Below are 21,136 nucleotides of genomic sequence, written 5' to 3' on the forward strand. Positions count from 1 at the left end.
GTACTGCAGTCCTAAGCTCTGCTCACGACCTGAGTTCGATCCCCGGTGGAAGCTGGGTTTTCAGGTAGCCGGCTCGAGGTTGACTCAGCCTTCCATCCTTCTGAGGTCGGTCAAATGAGTACCCAGCTTGCTGGAGGGAAAGCGTAGGCAACTGGGGAAGGCAATGGCTAACGACCCCATCAAAAGTCTGCCGTGAAAACATTGTGAAAGCAACGTCACCCCAGAGTCGGAAACAACTGGCGCTTGCACAGGGGACTATCTTTACCTTTGAGCCCTCTGCTCACGACCTGAGTTCGATCCCAGCGGAAGCTGGTTCAGGTAGCCAGCTCCAGGTTGGCTCAGCCTTCCATCCTTCCGAGGTCGGTCAAATGAGTCCCCAGCTTGCTGGGGGGAAAGTGTAGAGGACTGGGGAAGGCACTGGCAAACCACCCTGTAAAAAGGTCTGCCGTGAAAACGTTGTGAAAGCAACATCACCCCAGAGTCGGAAACGACTGGTGCTTGCACAGGGGACCTTTCCTTTTCCTCTATGTATGTGAAATTACGCCTGGACATGTTGAGTGTTGTGTCCTCAGCTTGAGGTGCAACACAATAGACCGAGAGGATCCAAAGATCTGCATCCCGATTGGCTGCTTTATTCAAACTGGCCAATCGGGAGGCATTATCAGATGATGCCAGGAACTGCCAATAAGAATGCATATTCTAATGAAGGATCCAAAAAGGGCACAACCGCAGGGGGTTTTCTGCTTCTTGGGGGCTGGGCCAACTGTATCTATTGCCACATATTCCGGTACTTAGCAGTAGTTGGTAGTCACTTAGTAGAGATGCTGAATCGCTAATAAAGAGCTTTAATCACTACGCAAGAGCCTCCCTCATGCATTGAAAAAAAGGTCAAGGTAGTCCCCTGTGCAAGCACCAGTCGTTTCCGACTCTGGGGTGACGTTGCTTTCACAATGTTTTCATGGCAGAATTTTTACTGGTTGGTTTGCCATTGCCTTCCCCAGTCATCTACACTTTCCCACCAGCAAGCTGGGGACTCATTTGACCAACCTTGGAAAGATGGGAGGCTGAGTCAACCTGGAACTGGCTACCTGAACCAGCTTCCACCGGGATCGAACTCAGGTCATGAGCAGAGGGCTCCGACTGCAGTACCGCAGCTTTAACACTCTGCGCCATGGGGCTCTTTCATGTATTGAACCCAGTATTTAATAGTCGTGAATCCAGAAAATGTATATGGGGTAAAAAGGGTTTCCCACCCTCTTTCTTTCTCTCCCATCCAGGCAGGAGTACAAGGACCCCCTTGGATGCCCCCTCCACCGTCTCCTCCGTGTGCAGAAGGGAAAGGAGCCGCCATGCAGCCAGCTCAGGTATTGTAGGGTGGGGGGATCACCGGGGAGACGTGTGCCAGACGATAAGCATGCTTTCATTACTGTAATTCTCAGTGGGTTGGGTTCCTTCCCATTAATTCTAGTGTTCCCCACTGGGAAGGGAGACAAACAGTCAGCTCCTAACTAGGATGCTTTCTGCTGAAGAAAAAGGGGACAATTAGAACAATACTTTTGAACTGGACAAACTCCAAATGTCTCTGTTAACAATATCGGATTCCCCACAGAAACCTCTTTCGCCCTTCATCATCCGGGCAACTCTGCCCTCTTCCCTGATAGGCTGCTAGCCCTCTGAGGCTGAGGACAGCCCCTCCGGCTCCAAAATGCCCCCAAAGAGGGCTGAGTGGGGAGGGGGAGGTGTCTCCACAGGCTCTTCTTGCTGCTCTCTCCTGTGTTTAAAGAAACGCTTCCTTCTCCTCCTCGCAGGCGGGGGTGTCCTTCGAAGAGGTGGCCGTGCGTTTCACCCCGGGGGAGTGGGCCCTGCTGCACCCAGCCCAGAGAGCTCTCTACAAGGAAGTCATGCTGGAGAATTATGGGAACGTGGCCTCTCTGGGTGAGGATCCTTTGCTGGTTCTTGTAGTGAGGAGTGAGTATAAGGCAGCCCTTCAGGAGGAAGGAGGGGGCCAGGCTGTCTGCCCTGGTCCCAGTGGCTGGTCTCTGCTTCCCTCCGCTCTCCTTCTTCCGATGTGGGGAGGGGTTCTGGGCTCTCCTTGCAAAGAGGAAGCTCCTCCCTGGCACTTCTGGGCCTCAGCTAAGTGAGAGGGCGTCAGGAGAGGAGCCAAGGGAGGCCTGTGGTGGAGATGGTGGGGTGGTCCAGGCAGGGGCTTCCCTCCAGTCTGGGCCTGGCCTCACCTGGGCTGAGAACTGGCTGTGGAAGGACGAACTCTGCTGTCTTGTCTGCCATTTTAGTTCACAGCTGGCATTTCCATCTCAGCTTGGCATGGAAGGGGCATAGAACCTTCTAGTTGTCTAGGGCCTCAGTCTGCCCCACAAGGTAGAAAAAGGGTTCGCTTAAAGCCTCTCCATTCCTTGCTTTCAGTCCCAGAGAGGAATTTCCAAAGACCAAAGAGGTATATTGTTTCCTATAGATGTGGGCAAAGGAAATCGTAGAACTTTTCAAATAAGACAATGTGATTTGGTTCCACTGTCACAGGACACTCCTAACCCGGAAATATTTGGAAGATGAAGTATCTAAGCTCTGGGACTCAGTCATGCGTCTTGAGTCAAGTTCTTCCATCTAACCTGCTATTCCCCTCAGGAGAAAGACACACTCTTCAGATTGGCAGCTGTGATCCGCTTTCTCCCACTTCCTTCTTCTCCCCCTCTTTGTCTCACTAGATTTCACGGTCATCTTGCCAGGTTCTAGTGGTTTGGATTGGTTGAATGCATGGGCACACAGAAGAGGTCTAACTTCATGGGTTTTTCCCTCTGATCAACAGGGCCTCTGGTCTCCAAACCTGACCTCATATCCCGACTGGAAGAAGAAGAAGAGCTGTTTTTCCTGGGCTGTGATGAAGAGGCGGGATGGGCAGGTAGGGGCTGTAGATGTCTGTTTTGGGACCGTGTGTTGCCTGCGCTTCCTTCCAAGGGCTGGTGAATGTCTGTGGCCTTATTTAACCTAAGCCAAAAGATAAGCAGTAATGGGAAGCTAGTCTTTAAAGTTGCAGCAGCAAAAAGAAGAGAGACCATAGGAGACAAATTAAACCACAGCAAGTGTAATAAAAGAGGCCCGTGGCGCAGAGTGTTAAAGCTGCAGTACTGCAGTCCTAACAACCTGTGTTCGATATCAGCAGAAGCTGAGTTTTCAGGTATCTGGTTCAAGGCTGACTCAGCCTTCCATCCTTCCAACGCGGGTAAAAGGAGTACCCAGCTTGCTGGGGGGAAAGTGTAGATCAGGGGTGGCCAATGGTAGCTCTCCAGATGTTTTTTGCCTACAACTCCCATCAGCCCCTGCCATCAGCCATGCTGGCTGGGGCTGATGGGAGTTGTAGGCAAAAAACATCTGGAGAGCTACCGTTGGCCACCCCCGGTGTAGATGACTGGGAAAGGCAATGGCAAACCACCCCGTAAATTTATTTATTTATTCATTTCCGTAGATTTATAGGTCGCCCTTTCCCATCGTGGACTCAGGGCGGCTTCCAACACAATGGAACAATCAAATCAATGTAAAACAATTAAAATAGTTAAAACAGTTTAAAATTAAGACAATTAAGCCACAGCTCACATTAGGTGGAGCAGCAAAGATGGTATTAACAGATCAATTAGGCTCGCTTGTCCCAACCTCGATGTTCAAATCCCGGCTATGTTGGTTTCAAAGAATCTGCCGTGAAACTTCGTGATGAGACGTCACCCCGGAGTCGGAAACGACTGGTGCTTGCACAGGGGACTACCTTTACCTTTAAATGTAACTATATATCATAGTAGAAACGATTCGTAGTAATCCTGCAATCAGTATAATCCATGTAATGATAAGCAATAATTTTCCACAGCATCCATTCCAACCAACAGACGTAGGTCATCAAAAGTAGGTCGTCATAAAAGTCCTAGGTACTCACTGTAGACTTCTTTCAGTATTTCTTTTAGTTAACGACCAAGCAGCCTTATCTAGGGACAGCACTGCTTGCTCCACACGGAGAGGGGCCTAGAAAAGGTGGCCTAAACAAAGCTCGTCTCCTCCACCCCAGTTGGCTAGCCGCGGGCATCCTTACTAGCGGTCAAAAAATAAGAATCGCACTGCTACAGCACCAACCCTAAATCAGACTTTTCCCTGCAGCCACTGTGGCCAGACCTGCCTGTCCCGCATTGGTCTTGTCAGCCACCAGCGAGCCTGCAGCAGACGTGGACTACTGCACCCTTCTTAAATCTTCGTTCGCGAAGCCAAGCCGAGAGAGAGAGACCTTAGGAGCCTGTGTTCCCTCTAAGCTGAGTTGGCGTGAGCTAGCTCACAGATTTTTAGCCTCCAGCTCACAGATTTTTGTCTTAGCTCAGGAAGGATGACCCCGGGGCACACTAATTTACGCAGGAGCTCACACCTTTAATGCCAGTAGCTCACAAAGTAGAATTTTTGCTCACAAGACTCTGCAGCTTAGAGGGAACGTTGGCAGCCGTCGTTTCTTCTGGCGTGGTGGGTGTGCCTTGAACAATTTCTGCCTGCCATGAAGTTCAGTGCGGGCTGGTCATGCACCTATTAAAGGCATAAGGGCTGGGGGTTGGGGGTGGGAAGGAGAAAAATATGATGATGTGTAATGGTGGTTAGGCTGGTGTGTGGTGCGGTGTAGGCTAGGATCTGAAGACCCAGGTTCTATATTAGACCAGGAGACTTATCTTTCCAAATGGAGCAGGAGGAAGAACCATGAAGCCCAACGATCATTTCAATCCAAGAATTCCTTTTTCAAGAGCTCTGGTCCAGAGTCTGCCGTCTCGCTGGCAAAGAAATTGTTCACACTGGAACAATAAGCCTTCTCTCAAAGCATATTTTTCCTCTATTCATTTCCATTAGGCTGCCCTGAAAAGGGTTGGCTGGATTGCGGATGCTTGGAGATCTTCAACCCAGAAGCAGTCTCCTTCTCCCCTAGCCTTGTGCCCTTATGCCAAGTCTAGCCCAGTTTTGTCCACTCCAGAAATCCAGAATTTTCCAGAGGAAGTCCTGGCTTTTCCCCAGGGTGTGTTTAAACCCTTGTCAGGATTCGTCTCTTCCAATTAATACTTGACTGCATGTTGTCTGGATCTGCCCACCAGAAAGCGGTTTACGTACCCCAGGAAATGTGCAGGAGTGGGGGGGGGCCTTAGCAAGGGAAGTCTAGACAGCAAATAACTGATATTTCAGGGAAAGGAACAGGGAAATAGCGATTATAGGTCTTCTTTCCTTTCCTTGCAACTGCATTCTTTCATTCAAATGTTTTGCTCTCCCCACTCCAACGTAGGTGGGAACAAAACAGAGGGGTCTAATGGCTTCCTCCCATTTAAACCAATCGGCATGGAGTTTCCGCCTTTCAGCTGTTTTGTTTAAATGGGAGTACATGGGGGGGGAGCAAAACAGAGGGGTCTAATGGCTTCCTCCCATTTAAACCAATCGGCATGGAGTATTCCGCCTTTCAGCTGTTTTGTTTAAATGGGAGTACATGGGGGGGGGAGCAAAACAGAGGGGTCTAATGGCTTCCTCCTATTTAAACCAATCGATATGGAGTTCCCGCCTTTTAGCTGTTTTGTTTATATGGGAATACATGGGGGGGGGAGCTAAATGAAGGGGTTTAATGGCTTCCTCCCATTTAACCCCTACAGTGTGGCAGGTCCACCCGCCAGCTGTTCAGTTTAAATGGGAGGAAGCCATTTCAGCACTCTGCTTTCTCCCCCCATTCCAAGGTAGGGGGAGCAAAACAGAGGGGTTGAAAGACTTCCTCTTATTTATACCAGTCACCACAGAGAGTTTCCCTGTCAGATGTTCCGTTTAAATGGAAGGAAGTCATTTCAGCGCTACGTGTCAATCCATACCCCCTCCAAAGTAGCCGAGGGGGGGGAGTGAAACAGAGGTATTTTAATATCTTCCTTCCATTTAAACTAACCTCTGTAGTGGGCCCCTTAGCGTATAATGGAGCCGAATACATTTGGCAATCCCAATTATTTTCTGAAACTCAATACTATACTGATATTGGGATCCAGGAATATTGGGAAATACCAGTATTTTTCAGTTCCAATGTTCTCAGACCCCCCAAAATATCAAATTGGTCTGTGCATACCCTAGTTTAAGAAAGAAAGAAAGAAAGAAAGAAAGAAAGAAAGAAAGAAAGAAAGAAAGAAAGAAAGAAAGAAAGAAAGAAAGAAAGAAAGAAAGAAAGAAAGAAAGAAAGAAAAGGCCTTTCATAATGCTTCATTAAATGCTAAGGAAACTGTTCCTCATGCAAGACATTTTCATGCGTGTATCTTGGAAGAGAATTTTCAATCACAAAGTGCAAACCCAGTCAGTCTGATCCTGTCTTTGTGAAGTGAACTCCCTTTGTGGAGTGCATATTTCGTAAGTGAACTAAACCTGCTCTGAGATTTTTGTGGAAATTTTCAGCCCTCAAACGCTGATGGCAAGACAGGACTTAGTATGATTAACGCCATGAAAACTTAGTTTATAAATAGGCTAGGTACAGATGACCTGGAGAATTTAATGAGAATTAAATGGTGTATGACTAATGGAAACAATATTAATATTGACAAGGTTTACATTTTCTGAAGAACAGAGAAAAGAAGAAAGAAGTTAAATTAAAACATTTTCTGTAATGAAATTTCACTTGATCCTGTTTCCACTCATGCTTAAATCATTCTTAAAATATCGTTTAAAGGGATTCATTCTGGGACTTTACAGGGTTTCGTATTAATCTTGTCAGGGAACTAATTTACAAGATGGAGGGTGGGCTCGGACACGGCACTCTGCAGCTGGCAGGGAAAACTGCCTCACAAAACCAGCCGTGCCGTTTCAGTTTCGTTCACTTGTTATTTCCAAGGTTGGCTATACTAGCAAGCAGCAGCAATGGCTTTCCATTCTGTCAGGTAAACAGGTCAGTCCCTACACAAAAAGAACCAGTGGACTTCTAGGTGGCAGCCCTTAAACAGCGAAGCTTCAAGGACAAATTAAAATGCACGATTGCTAAATTTATAGGTTTGTTCACAAATCGGGAGCAATGGACCTCCCCCAGGGCTGAACACAGAAAAAGGATTCTTATTTCACAGATACTAATACTATACTCTGCCCCAAGCTAATTACAATGTGCCTGGTCTCTCTGCATCCTGAGTTCTTTTTTGCGCACACACACACCCAGGCTTCCCAATCCCCATGTCTCAGCGGGGGATCCCCCGGTTTTACAGGCTTCCCCCCGCCCCCAGCCAGCTGGGGAGATCTCCGGCTGGTTTAGAGAATAATGGGGAATTGATCCGTGGGTACCGGGGGGCTGTTTATTGAGGTAGAGGCACCAAATTTTCAGTATAGCATTTAGTTCCTCTCCCCGAAATACCCCCCAAGTTTCAAAACGATTGGACTCAGGGGTCCAATTCTATGAGCCCCAAAAGAAGGTGCTCCTATCCTTCATCCTGCTCTTTGTTTGGTTGACTGCTCTTTGTTTGGTTGACTGGGCTAAGGGTGAAAGAGATTGAGAGTGATTGCTGCTGATTGCTGAGGAGTGCCTCTGCTCCACCGTCTTTGCATTTTAAGCTGCGCCTTGCCAAAGGGCGAGAGCTAAAGGACTCTTGGCCTGTGGCTCTTCGCCTAGGGGCTCTCTAAGGACCAGGAACCCAGATTCCTGATTTCCTTGTTCTCCCAGTAAGGTAAGTTAAGGTAAGGTAAGTTGACCCTCCAGAACGGGAGCCACTTAAACAAACAGCATTTAAAGAGGACTGTATATTTTAAATATATATATATATATCTCATGAAGATAGAATGCCAGCAGGGGGTTGGGGGCTTTCCAGTGTTTTGCACTGAGTGTCACATGTACGACTATCTGCCCAAAGGACAGAAGTCTTGGGTGTGTGCTCGATGCAAGGAGCTCCTGGTCCTCAGGGAACGAGTTCGTACCCTTGAGGCCGAGGTGACTGCCCTGGAGAAGCAGAGACGGTCAGTTAGACACTTGGGGAAGACTCTCGGGGGCGTATTAGATGAGCCCCGCTCTGAACGTGGCAGCCCCGTTGCTGCCAGAGAGTGTGAGGGTCGAGAGGGAACAGGGCACCGTGCTGAGGATAAGGAGAATGCGCCCTCAGAAGGGACCTCTTCTTCGGTTGGTGAACGGAAATCCTTTCGCGCCAAGGAACCATCCCTGAGCAGGGGGAGAGGGGGGGTTTTGGTAGTTGGTAATTCGATCCTTAGGCAAGTAGACAGCTGGGTGGCGAAACCGCGTAATGACCGTATGGTGACTTGCCTGCCTGGTGCGAAGGTAGCGGACATTACCCGTGTAGTAGATAGGCTGATAGACAGTGCTGGGGAGGAGCCTGTGGTCGTGGTGCATGTTGGCACCAACGATGTGGGGAAATGCAGTCGTGAGGTCCTGGAGGAAAAATTTAGGCTGCTAGGCGGGAGACTTAAGGCCAGGACCTCTAAGGTAGCCTTCTCAGAAGTGCTACCTGTTCCACGTGCAGGGCAGGAGAGACAGGCGCAAATTAGAAGTCTCAATGTGTGGATGAGACGATGGTGTAAGGAGGAAGGGTTTAAGTTTGTTAGGCACTGGGATGCTTTCTGGAACAAGCGGGAGCTGTACAAAAGAGATGGTCTCCACTTGTCCCCGGATGGAACCAGACTGCTGGCGCTTAAAATCAAAAAGGTGGCAGAGCAGTTTTTAAACTAAATCTTGGGGGAAAGCCGACAGGAGATGAAATGTCTCTGGTTCGGGAGGACTCATCTCAAAGAGATGAAGGGTTGGCTGCTATTTTTCTACTGGGTAACGGACCAGAGTTGTCCACTGTGATGGTGACAGAGTTGTCCACTGTGATGGTGACAAACAGTATGGACTGTCTGCCAGAGTCTCGAGGCGGCAGGAGGAAGGTGGCGGGCCTAGCTTGCCTGGGAAATTATAGATGTTTGTATGCAAATGCTAGAAGTGTTCGAAGTAAAATTGGTGAATTGGAATGTTTAGTGTTGGGAGAAAACATAGACATTGTGGGAATTTCAGAAACTTGGTGGAATGAGGAGAATCAGTGGGACACGGTGATTCCTGGATATAAGCTATATCGGAAGGATAGGGAGGGAAGGGTTGGAGGTGGGGTGGCTCTGTATGTCAGAGAGGATATACGGTCCAGTAAGACTGAGGTCAGATAATTAGATTCCCTTTTAGAAATGCTTTGGGTTGAAATAGAGGGCCCAAAAGGAAATTTAACTATGGGAGTTTGTTATCGCCCACCAAATCAAGAGAGAGGACGATTATAATATGATGGAAGGGTTAAAGATAGTGGCTAAACGTAAAAACTGTGTCGTAATAGGTGATTTTAACTACCCACAGATTGATTGGATCAATATGTTTTCTGGTCGAGAGAAAGAAATTGAGTTTCTTGATGCTCTCAATGACTGTGCTATGGAGCAGATGGTCTCAGAACCTACCAGGGGTGGGGCGATCCTGGATTTGGTCCTAAGTAATGCCCAAGACTTGGTGAGAGATGTAAAAGTGATTGCGCCGCTTGGGAGCAGTGACCATAATGTTATTGATTTCACCGTTTGTATAAATAGGGAGTTGTCCAAAAAGACCGCCACAACCACGTTTAACTTTAAAAGGGGTAAATACACTGAGATGAGGAGGCATGTGAGGAGGAAACTGAAAGGAAAGGTAAATACGGTCAAAACCCTTGGGGAACACTATTTAAAACTATAATCCTAGAACACTATTTAAAACTATAATCCTAGAAGCTCAGGTAAAATACATACCACAAGTTAGGAAAGGCACAAACAGGCATAAGAAAAGGCCTGCATGGTTAACAAACAAAGTAATGGAAGCTGTAAAAGGTAAGAAGGACTCCTTTAAGCGGTGGAAAACCAGTCCAAGTGAGATTAGTAAAAGAGAACACAGGTTGTGGCAAATCAAATGCAAGACTGTGATCAGGCAGGCAAAAAGGGACTATGAGGAGCATATTGCAAAAAACATAAAGACCAACAATAACAATTTCTTCAAATATATTAAAAGTAGGAAACCAGCCAGGGAGGCAGTGGGGCCCTTGGATGACCATGGGGTAAAAGGATTACTGAAGGAGGATAGGGAAATGGCTGAGAAGCTAAATGAATTTTTTGCCTCCGTCTTCACTGTGGAAGACGAGAACATTTTGCCCGCCCCAGAACCACTAATTTTGGAAGGGGTGTTGAAAGACCTGAGTCAGATTGAGGTGACAAAAGAGGAGGTCCTAAAACTGATAGACAAATTAAAAACTAATAAGTCACCGGGTACGGATGGCATGCATCCAAGAGTTCTGAAAGAACTCAAAGTTGAACTTGTGGATCTTCTAACAAAAATCTGTAATCTTTCATTGAAATCTGCCTCTGTTCCTGAGGACTGGAAGGTAGCAAATGTTACCCCCATCTTTAAAAAGGGTTCCAGAGGAGATCCGGGAAATTACAGGCCTGTCAGTCTGACTTCAATACCGGGAAAGTTGGTAGAAACCATTATCAAGGACAGAATGAGTAGGCACATTGATGAACACGAGTTATTGAGGAAGACTCAGCATTGGTTCTGCAAGGGAAGATCTTGCCTCACTAACCTGTTACATTTCTTTGAGGGGGTGAACAAACATGTGGACAAAGGAGACCCGATAGATGTTGTTTACCTTGACTTCCAGAAAGCTTTTGATAAAGTTCCTCATCAAAGGCTCCTTAGAAAGCTTGAGAGTCATGGAGTAAAAGGACAGGTCCTCTTGTGGATCAAAAACTGGCTGAGTAATAGGAAGCAGAGAGTGAGTATAAATGGGCAGTCTTCGCAGTGGAGGACGGTAAGCAGTGGGGTGCCGCAGGGCTTGGTACTGGGCGCCATCCTCTTTAACTTGTTCATAAATGATTTAGAGTTGGGAGTGAGCAGTGAAGTGGCCAAGTTTGCGGATGACACTAAATTGTTCAGGGTGGTGAGAACCAGAGAGGATTGTGAGGAACTCCAAAGGGATCTGTTGAGGCTGGGTGAGTGGGTGTCAACGTGGCAGATGCGGTTCAATGTGGCCAAGTGCAAAGTAATGCACATTGGGGCCAAGAATCCCAGCTACAAATACAAGTTGATGGGGTGTGAACTGGCAGAGACTGACCAAGAGAGAGATCTTGGGGTCGTGGTAGATAACTCACTGAAAATGTCAAGACAGTGTGCGTTTGCAATAAAAAAGGCCAACGCCATGCTGGGAATTATTAGGAAGGGAATTGAAAACAAATAAGCCAGTATCATAATGCCCCTGTATAAATCGATGGTGTCTCATTTGGAGTACTGTGTGCAGTTCTGGTTGCCACACCTCAAAAAGGATATTATAGCATTGGAGAAAGTCCAGAGAAGGGCAACTAGAATGATTAAAGGGCTGGAGCACTTTCCCTATGAAGAAAGGTTGAAATGCTTGGGACTCTTTAGCTTGGAGAAACGTCGACTGCGGGGTGACATGATAGAGGTTTACAAGATAATGCATGGGATGGAGAAAGTAGAGAAAAAAGTACTTTTCTCCCTTTCTCACAATACAAGAACTCGTGGGCATTCGATGAAATTGCTGAGCAGACAGGTTAAAACGGATAAAAGGAAGTACTTCTTCACCCAAAGGGTGATTAACATGTGGAATTCACTGCCACAGGAGGTGGTGGCGGCCACAAGTATAGCCACCTTCAAGAGGGGTTTAGATAAAAATATGGAGCACAGGTCCATCAGTGGCTATTAACCACAGTATATGTGTGTATATATAAAATTTTTTGCCACTGTGTGACACAGAGTGTTGGACTTGATGGGCCGTTGGCCTGATCCAACATGGCTTCTCTTATGTTCTTATTATTTCCTATGGAAGGAAAGCATTTTAAAAGGTGCGCTGTCCCTTTAAATGTGATGGTCAGAACTCCTTTGGAGTTCAGTTGTGCTTGTCACACCCTTGCTCCTGGCTCCGCCCTAATGTCTCCTGGCTCCACCCCCAAAGTCCCCAGATATTTCTTGAAATGGACTTGGCAACCCTACCCCGCCCACCCTCTGACCACGGTATAAAGACTGAGAGATCTCCATTCTGAATCAAATATAACAAAGCAGCATTAACTCTAAAAAGCTTATCCCTGGAGGATCTCCGTAGTCTCTAGGTGGTATGAACTCAAAGTTCAATATTTTTGGAAAGTGTTTATCATCACCAGGTGTTCCTTTCTTTCAACAGGAGACATGTGGAAGTCAGTGAATGAAGCAGAAGAACATCGATGGAGGGGAAAGGAGAATACGTATTCTAATGTGAAAGAGAAGTTGGAATCTTCGGATACACCAAGCAAAGAGGAAGGAAAACACTCAGCAAAAGGGAGGAATAATTCTGGTCTTTTACAAGGGGATCACTCTCTAAAGCAAAGCACATGTCAAAGAAACAGCAGGAAGGAGTGCACTGCAAGCAGGGAAAATTTCCCTGAAATATCAGTTATTAATGTTCAACAAAGGATGTATAATAGAAATAAAATGTATAAAAGCCTGAAGCATAGAAGAAGTTTCAGGCAGAGAGCACACCTTACTTCCCACCAAAGAATTCACACAGGGGAGAAACCTTACGAATGCCAGGAGTGTGAGAAAAGTTTTGGAAGAAAAGATAGCCTCATCTCCCATCAGAGAATTCACACAGGGGAGAAACCATACAAGTGTCTGGAGTGTGACAAAAGCTTCAGTCGGAGGTCACACCTTTGTGAGCATCAAAGAATTCATACTGGGGAGAAACCATATACATGCCTGGAGTGTGGGAAAAGCTTTCGTTACAAAACCACTTTTACTTCCCATCTACGAATTCACACAGGGGAGAAACCATATGAATGCCAGGAGTGCGGGACAAGTTTTGGAAGAAAAAATGGCCTCATCATCCATCGAAGAATTCACACAGGGGAGAAACCATACAAATGTCTGGAGTGTGGGAAAAGCTTCATTTACCGTACCAGTCTCACTTCCCATCAAAGAATTCATACAGGGGTGAAACCATACAAATGCCTGGAGTGTGGGAACAGCTTTACTTACAGCTCCACTCTTACTAAACATCAAAGAATTCACACAGGGGAGAAATCATACAAATGCTTAGACTGTGGGAAAACCTTCAGTCAGCATTCACACCTCAGTAGCCATCAGAAAATGCACATAGGGGCGAAACCATACAAATGCCTGGACTGTGGGAAATGCTTCAGTCAGCGTTCACACCTCAGTAGCCATCAGAAAATGCACACCGGGGAGAAACCGTACAAATGTCTGGAGTGTGGGAAAAACTTCACTTCCAGCTCTAATCTTACTAAACATCAAAGAATTCATACAGGGGAGAAACCGTTCAAATGCCTGGAGTGTGGGAAAAGCTTCAGAGACAGAACTAGTCTTACTTCCCATCAAAAAATTCACACAGGAGAGAAACCATACAAATGCCTGGAGTGTGGGAAAAGCTTCAGAGAGAGAACCAGTCTAACTTCCCATCAAAGAATTCACACAGGAGAGAAACCATACAAATGCCTGGAGTGTGGGAAAAGCTTCAGAGAGAGAACCAGTCTAACTTCTCATCAAAGAATTCACACAGGTGAGAAACCATACAAATGCCTGGAGTGTGGGAAAAGCTTCAGAGAGAGAACCAGTCTAACTTCCCATCAAAGAATTCACACAGGAGAGAAACCATACAAATGCCTGGAGTGTGGAAGAGGTTTTGGAAGAAAAGATAGGCTTACCTCCCATCGAAGAATTCACACGGGGGAGAAACTATACAAATGCTTGGAGTGTGGGGAAAGTTTTAGAAGAAAAGATGGCCTCATCTCCCATCAAAAAAATCACGCAGGGGAGAAACCATACAAATGTCTTGAGTGTGGGAAAAGCTTCAGTTGGAGATCACAACTTTGTGTTCATCAAAACATTCACACTGGGGAGAAACCATATAAATGCCTGGAATGTGGGGAAAGTTTTGGAAGAAAAGATAGCCTTGCCTTCCATCAAAGAATACACACAGCGGAGAAACCATATGACTGCCAGGAGTGTGGGAAAAGTTTTGAAAGGAAAAGTAGCTTTGTTTGCCATCAAAAAACTCACACAGGGGAAAAACCATACAAATGCTTGGAGTGTGGGAAAAGCTTCACTGTAAATAGCACTCTCACTCGCCATCGAAGAATTCACACAGGGGAGAAACCATACAAATGCTTGGAGTGTGGGGAAAGCTTCAGTGTAAGTGCCAGTCTCACCTACCATCGAAGAATTCACACAGGGGAGGAACCATACAAATGTCTTGCGTGTGGGAAAAGTTTCAGTCAGAGATCACACCTTTGTGTTCATCAAAAAATTCACACTGGGGAAAAACCATATAAATGCCTGGAGTGTGGGAAAAGCTTTAGTTACAGGTTCAAACTTACTTCCCATCAAAGAATTCACACAGGTGAGAAACCGTATGAATGCCAGGAGTGTGGGAAAAGTTTTGCAAGAAAAGATAGCCTCACCTCCCATCGAAGAATTCACACCGGGGAAAAACCATACAAATGCTTAGAGTGTGGGAAAAGTTTCACTGTAAGTACCAGTCTCACTTGCCATCGAAGAATTCACACAGGGGAGAAACCATATGAATGTTTGCAGTGCGGGAAAAGGTTCAGTCAGAGTACACATTTTACTTCTCACCGAAGGAGACACATGGGGGGGAGAAATAAAACTTTCCGGAGTGTGGGGAAAGCTGTATTGGAATAATCGGCTTACTTCCTATCAAAAGATTCACACCGAAGAAAACATACAAATGCCCGGAGTGGTTTCAGTCCCAATTCACCCCCTTAGTATCCACCAACAATTTCACATGGAGGGGGGGGAAACATAGAAATGCCTGGAGTTTGGAAAAACTTCACTGATAGGTTCAGTCTAAGTTCCCGCCTATGAAGTCACACTGGGGAAAAACCATATAAATGCCTGGAGGGTGGGAAAAGCTTAATTCAGTGCACATTTTAGTAGCCATCAGGGCCATATTTGGGGAGGGGAGCAAATGGGTCGCTTGCTCCAAGGGCCACCAAAAAGAGGGCACCAGTGAGGAGGCTGCTACAAATGCATGCATGGGAGGGACGATGGCTCAGTGGTAGAGCTTCTGCTTGGTAAGCAGAAGGTCCCAGGTTCATTCCCCGGCATCTCCAATTCAAAAGGGTCCAGGCAAGTTGGCATGAAGAACCTCAGCTTGAGACCATGGAGAGCCGCTGCCAATCTGAGTAGACAAGACTGACTTTGATGGACCGAGGGTCTGATTCAGTAGAAGGCAGCTTCATATGGTCATGCAGGCACTGTGTGGGCGTGTGCTGCTGGCCACCCTCCCACTCTTCCTTGTAGCTCACGCAACTGCAGGTAAGCAGGTGGATGTGGCCAGCTCCTGTGGCAGGCAGCTTTCTCCCAGGGCAGGTTAAGGTTGGTTTAAACCGTGCAGTGAGCTGCTGTGGGTTTAGGAGCAGCGGCCAAAAGAAAACAGACTGGAGAAACTGTACAAATCCATGGAGTGCGAGGGAAACTTTAATCACAGTAGCATCCTTACTTCCCATTGGATAATTCACATAGGGGAGAAACCATACAACTGCTGGAGTGGGGGGGAAAGCTTCAGACAGAGTTATTATCTTACTTTGCATCAAAGAATTCCCACTGGGGAGAAGCATCCAAGTGCCCTCAGTGTGGGAAAAGGTTCCATCAGAGGGCACATCTCACTTCTCACGGGAGAAGAAGACAACATTGGATGTATATCTCGCCCTCCACTCAAGAGTATCAGAGCGGTTCACCATCTCCTTTATCTCCCTCCCCACAACAGACACCCTGTGAGGTGGGAGGGGGGCTGAGAGGGCTCTCACAGCAGCTGCCCTTTCAAGGACAGAGGCTCAGAGGGGCCTACAATCTCCTTTCCCTTCCTCCCCCACAACAGACACACTGTGAGGTAGATGAAGATATTGGATTTATATCCCGCCCTCCACTCCAAAGAGTCTCAGAGCGGCTCACAATCTCCTTTCCCTTCCTCTCCCACAACAGACACCCTGTGAGGTGGGTGGGGCTGAGAGGGCTCTCACAGCAGCTGCCCTTTCAAGGACAACCTCTGCCAGAGCTATGGCTGACCCAAGGCCATTCCAGCAGGTGCAAGTGGAGGACTGGGGAATCAAATCCAGTTCTCCCAGATAAGAGTTCGCACCCTTAACAACTACACCAAACTGGCTCTCTCAGAGGATGCACACGGGATAAGAAATGTGTATTCATGATTCTAATGATATTTATGAATGTTTATGTATTATGCAGTTTCACAACATCTGTAAAGTTAAAACTCCTGGTCAGGAAAAGAATCAAAATCCGTAACTCCCTCTCAGTCTTGACAGTTCATTACTATAACTGAAGAAATAGGAGAATTATTGCTCTGCGAACAACTACTGTCTTGGCCTTATAAGAAGACATGGAGAATGTAATGGCTGTCATCATATTGTAGCCCCTGTGGTATAGTGACTCCTTTGCACAATTGCTTTAGGGTCCAGGTTTTTTTCATCTGGAGGACGATTGTATGTTTAAGTTCATGTTTTATTTCTCTTCCTCTGTCCCCTCTATCGAAAGTGACATAAGAGGTTTAATCAGGATTCTCCTGGTGGCTTCCAATCAGAAAAGACCCTCTGTTGGGTGAGCCTATCGGTGCGCAGGCCTTCCCATTTTGTATAGCCTTCTGCCTATCAACTTAAGAACTGATGTTCTGCCCTCAGCTGAAAGAAGCCTGATCTTGTCAGAGCTTGCAAGCTAAGCGGAGTCGACTCTAGTTCGTACTGGGATGGGAGACCTCCTTGAAATACCAGCCCTCGGGAGGAGGACGGGGGTGGACTTTATTCAGCCACCTCTCTGAATATACCTACACTTCCTCAGTTGGGGTCAGTCACCAGAGGGCCACGACTTCCTGGTGTGGACACACAAACACACAATACAACCCTCCCTTCTGACTTGCCTGAATCTTAAGAGAACTGTAATGTGTACATATTTAGCTGAGGAATGTTAGAAGACCTGATTTTTATTGTGTGCGTTTTTCTGTACTTGAATGATTAGCTTTCACCCTTTCATCCAATTTTTAACTAATAAAAGAGCATGTTTCAGTTTAAATGAACTTACTTCTAAGACGTTAACCGTTCGTTCTATAGAAACGTGATTGGAAATCAGACCTTGAATATTTAATTGTACCGGTCCAGAAGGGCTAAGTCTTTCAGAAAGTTTGCTCAGTTAAACCCGAATGGCTAATTCTGCATGGTGTTCTGATCAGGTTCAATTGAAATGATTGACCATCCCATAATAAGCCCATCACAGCCTGGATCCCTCTTGCCTGCAAAAACGCCTTTCCTGCTCTGCTCCACAAAGGCATCTGGGGCTCCTCTGAGCAGGGCCTTCTGCTGGTGACTCCCTGCAACAGGCCAAATCAACAGTTGCCTCTTCATGTGCATTCTGTGTTCTGCGCAAAGCCTGGGGGAACAGCCCGCAAAAGGAGGCCAGAACGGCTGCCTTTATCATGGCTTTCTGCAAATTCTGCAATGAAATGTTTTCAGGAAGCTGTTTCGGTCTATAAAAAAAAAAAGCCCTGGGAACTAAAACCAGCCCCTCCCCATGAAAGATCGGCAAAGGATAGGGTGACAGTCCTTTTTTTTATTTTTGCTGCTTTTAATGAGAAAGCTTTTAAGAGGAAGATCTTGGGGTCGTGGTAGAGAACTCACTGAAAATGCCGAGATAGTATTAGGCTATTTGGTGCCATATGCAAGACTACCTACTTGCCCCACCAACCAATTTTTTAAAAACTTGTTCCAGATATTTTTCTGCAGTGTTGTAGGATGGCTGAGAGCTGGAGTCTACTTGTAGGTCTCTTTCTTGCCCTGTGCAGAATCAGAGACTGATTACAGCTGTGTTCTATTATCCCGTTCATTCAGCAGTCACTTGCGTGGGTTTAAACTTCTCTCTCTCTCTCTCTCTCTCTCGGCTTGGCTTCGCGAACGAAGATTTAAGAAGGGTGCAATACTCCACGTCTGCTGCAGGCTCGCTGGTGGCTGACAAGACCAATGCGGGACAGGCAGGTCCGGCCACAGCGGCTGCAGGGAAAAGTCTGATTTAGGGTTGGCCCTGTAGCAGTGCGATTCTTCCTCAATCTCCTTTTGCCCTCAAGACCAGCTATGCGTGCGTTCTCAAAGGAAGAGACAGCCTGGTGGATGGTGTGCCTCCATGCTTTGCGATCTGAGGCTAGGTCAGACCACTGGTGATGGTTGATGTGACAGGTGCTAAGGGATTTCTTCAAGGAGTCCTTGTACCTCTTCTTTGGTGCCCCTCTATTTCGATGGCCGGTGGAGAGTTCGCCATACAGGGCAATCTTGGGAAGGCGGTGGTTTTCCATCCTAGAAATATGCCCTGCCCAGCGCAGCTGCGTCTTCAACAGCAGTGCCTCGATGCTGGTAACCTCTGCCCGCTTGAGGACTTCAGTGTTGGTCACAAAGTCACTCCAGTGGATGTTGAGGATGGTGCGAAGGCAGCGCTGATGAAAGCGCTCAAGGAGTCGCAGGTGATGACGGTATAGTTTAAACTTCACATACTTCTAATAAGCATGCTAAAGATGCTCTAGAGTGATTGCATACTGAGCTGTCTACCTGCTTCTGCCCTTTCTGTCAAGCCACTTGGTCGCTAGGCATAGCCTCCACCGGGACCCATCCCTTACATGCACAGCAGGTGTGGTCCAAAAGAGGCTGCATGCAGGAAGCCCAGACTGGGGAAAAGACAGGTCAGCTTTGGTGCATGAAACCAAGCCTCTGTAGCTGGTAGCTTTTAAATTCTGACAAATTCAAGCCGCCTGGTCCCTGCTCGTGAGCAGAGAGTTTAGACCTCAGTACTGCAGCTTTACAGTGACTCTAAAATCCATCCCAGCTCTTTCCCAAGGTGAGTTTCCTTAGAAATGACATACCTGAAGTCTGAAGACCCTTAATTAAACATAGGGCAATTTGTGCAAAATCAAGGGAAGCCCAGCCTGGCTTGGCGGGGAAGGGATACGGGGGGGGGGCAGTCCAGTCCACCCCCTTTTTGCTGGTGCTGGTTTGCTTTTGCTGGGGTTTCGCCCGCAGGGCCTTGGCTAGAGGGGGGTGGGAAAGGCAGAAGGCAGCTGGGGGTGAGGATTGGGGGACGGTCACAGGATTCGTGCCTCAATTGGGACAGGGTTGCCAACCTTCAGGGAGAGCCTGGAGATCTCCTGGAATAGCAGTGCTTATCTCCAGAGACCACAGAGATCAGCCCTCCCCCAAGAAAGGGCAGCTGCAGGGCGGGGAGACTCTGTGGCGTAAAAGCCCAATTGGTCCCGTCCCAGACTTCGGAGGATGGTGGAAGACAGGAGGGCCTGGCGTGACTTGGTCCATGGAGTCGCAAAGAGTTGGACTCGCCTGTTGAATGGCAGGGGAGGTGTCTGTGGAGACTCCTGGCCCTGGCCAGGCCACAGTTTCAGTTAGCCCCTGCTGTTTATTACTTATACTTAAATAAAGTGGCCCTTAGTTATACCCAATACCTTGCGTCTGACTCTTAATTCCAACTTGGTGTGGGGGGGCAAATGGCATTGGAAAAGAGAAATCAACCCAGACTGTTCCCTGGAAGGTCAGATGCTGAAGCTGAAGCTCAAAGACTTTGGCCACCCAATGAGAAGGGAGCACTCCCTGGAGAAGCCCCTGATGCTGGGAAAGACAGAAGGCAGAAGAAGGGGATGGCAAAAGAGGAGATGGCTGGACAGCATTACTGATGTAACAAACACAAATTTGAGCAGACTTCGGAGGATGGTGGAAGACAGGAAGGCCTGGCGTGACTTGGTCCAGGGGGTCGCAAAGAGTTGGACTCGACTGTGCGACTGAACAACAACAACAACTCGGCTGGGAGAGCAAAGGCAAGCCCAGTTTAGTTGGGGGGGGTGTGTGGTCCCCCCCACTTTTGCTGGCGCTTCCTTGCAGGATGTGAGTACTGCTGGGGTTGTACTTCTTGCAGGGGCTGGCTGGAGACCTGGGGGGGGGGGGGGGGCTGGGAAAGGCAGGGGCAGCCGGGGGGGGGGGGGGGAGGCTATCATTGTTTTCTTTTGCCTCGATTGGGACAGGATTGCCAACCTCCAGGGAGGGCCTGGAGACCTGCCCTAACAAGAGCGCATCTCCAGACTGCAGGAAAGGAAGGGGGCATCAGAGCCCTATTGAATGAGCCCATCCTGCCCTAAACCTCGTCTTCCCTGCTCCCTCCCACCCCCTATCTCCGACCGTATTTGAGGTGGGGGAGGCAACAGAGAAACGCCTCCTCGTCTATTTAAGAGCCAGCCCATGCACCCTCCTCTCCCCCAACCGAGTTCTTCTACGGCCCTTATTCTAAGGAGCTGCTGGGAACCAGCTTCCTTTTCCCGGATCCTCTGTGAATTCAACCCCGTGCAGAATTGCTCCCGAGCCGCCCCATGGAGCAGCATTGCAGACGGCAGCTTGGCTCCTCCTGCAGAGAACACGAGAGCGTTGGTTGCGTTCCGCTGCAGCACTGAAAGGGTTAACGCCAAAAAGCCATAGGCTAGAGAGGCCCAGCAGGGAATGCAGGGGCGGGGGGGGGGGGTCGGAAAAGTGGAGGGGCTCTTGCTTGCCTTCCTTGCTTGTGCACCCGTGAGCCGGGCAAGAGGTCTGCTTCCGAGCTGGGAAAGACAGCCGAGGGGCTGCAGAGAAGCTGCAGCGGAGAATAGCACCGCAGCTGCAGCCTGGAAACGTTTATTTAAAAGTAAGCCATTTGAGGAGGGGGAGGGGAATAAGGTTTTAGATTGTGGGAAGGAGGCGGGGATTATGCATGGCAAACCAGGGCTGTGCTAAATTGGTGGGGAATTTCTGGAGGGGGAGGGGCTGGGAAGGGAAGTCCACAGACCCCTCCCTCCCACTCTTTGCTCAGCCTCTCTTGCAAACACCTCCGCTGCTTTAGTCCTTTCCGAGCTGCAGAGACACGACAAAGGCTTCTGTTCTTCCCTTCAGCCTGGCTGCCCTCACCTACCGACACACTTTAATGATGCAGCTCGGCGGGGGATGGTGCTGAGGCAGAAATATTGCCATAACTCCCAGAGGGGTGCTTTGTGTCCGCACTTGAGGTCCAGGGGGTAAA

At 47.9% G+C, this 21,136-nt stretch overlaps 3 protein-coding genes across 3 annotated transcripts in view; 2 read left to right on the plus strand and 1 right to left on the minus strand.

The window, feature by feature from the left end:
* LOC132572129 (zinc finger protein OZF-like) overlaps positions 1-21,136 on the minus strand; it is a 1,123,325-nt gene that overhangs the window by 765,735 nt on the left and 336,454 nt on the right. The gene's annotated exons all lie outside the window — the stretch shown is intronic.
* The window catches only part of LOC132570928 (zinc finger protein 709-like), a 188,747-nt gene that overhangs the window by 75,573 nt on the left and 92,038 nt on the right, over positions 1-21,136 (plus strand). The window lies entirely within an intron of this gene.
* Positions 1,319-20,562, plus strand: LOC132570929 (zinc finger protein 665-like). Its single transcript, XM_060237564.1, has 8 exons — positions 1,319-1,364; positions 1,809-2,137; positions 2,721-2,728; positions 2,822-2,914; positions 12,207-14,665; positions 14,909-14,949; positions 15,516-15,672; positions 20,437-20,562. The coding sequence occupies exons 1-8, from the start codon at positions 1,350-1,352 to the stop codon at positions 20,560-20,562; spliced, it is 3,228 nt and encodes a 1,075-aa protein (XP_060093547.1). The 5' UTR covers positions 1,319-1,349.

The sequence above is a fragment of the Heteronotia binoei genome, chromosome 5 (genome assembly GCF_032191835.1).
Source record: "Heteronotia binoei isolate CCM8104 ecotype False Entrance Well chromosome 5, APGP_CSIRO_Hbin_v1, whole genome shotgun sequence".
NCBI classification, from domain to species: domain Eukaryota; kingdom Metazoa; phylum Chordata; class Lepidosauria; order Squamata; family Gekkonidae; genus Heteronotia; species Heteronotia binoei.

Excerpts from the sequence above, each read along its gene's own strand:
- LOC132570929 (XM_060237564.1), top strand. Across the intron at positions 2,915-12,206 it reads TGAAGAGGCGGGATGGGCAG|GAGACATGTGGAAGTCAGTG; the intron begins GTAGGGGCTGTA and ends TTCTTTCAACAG. Across the intron at positions 14,666-14,908 it reads CTTCTCACCGAAGGAGACAC|ACTGGGGAAAAACCATATAA; the intron begins ATGGGGGGGAGA and ends CTATGAAGTCAC.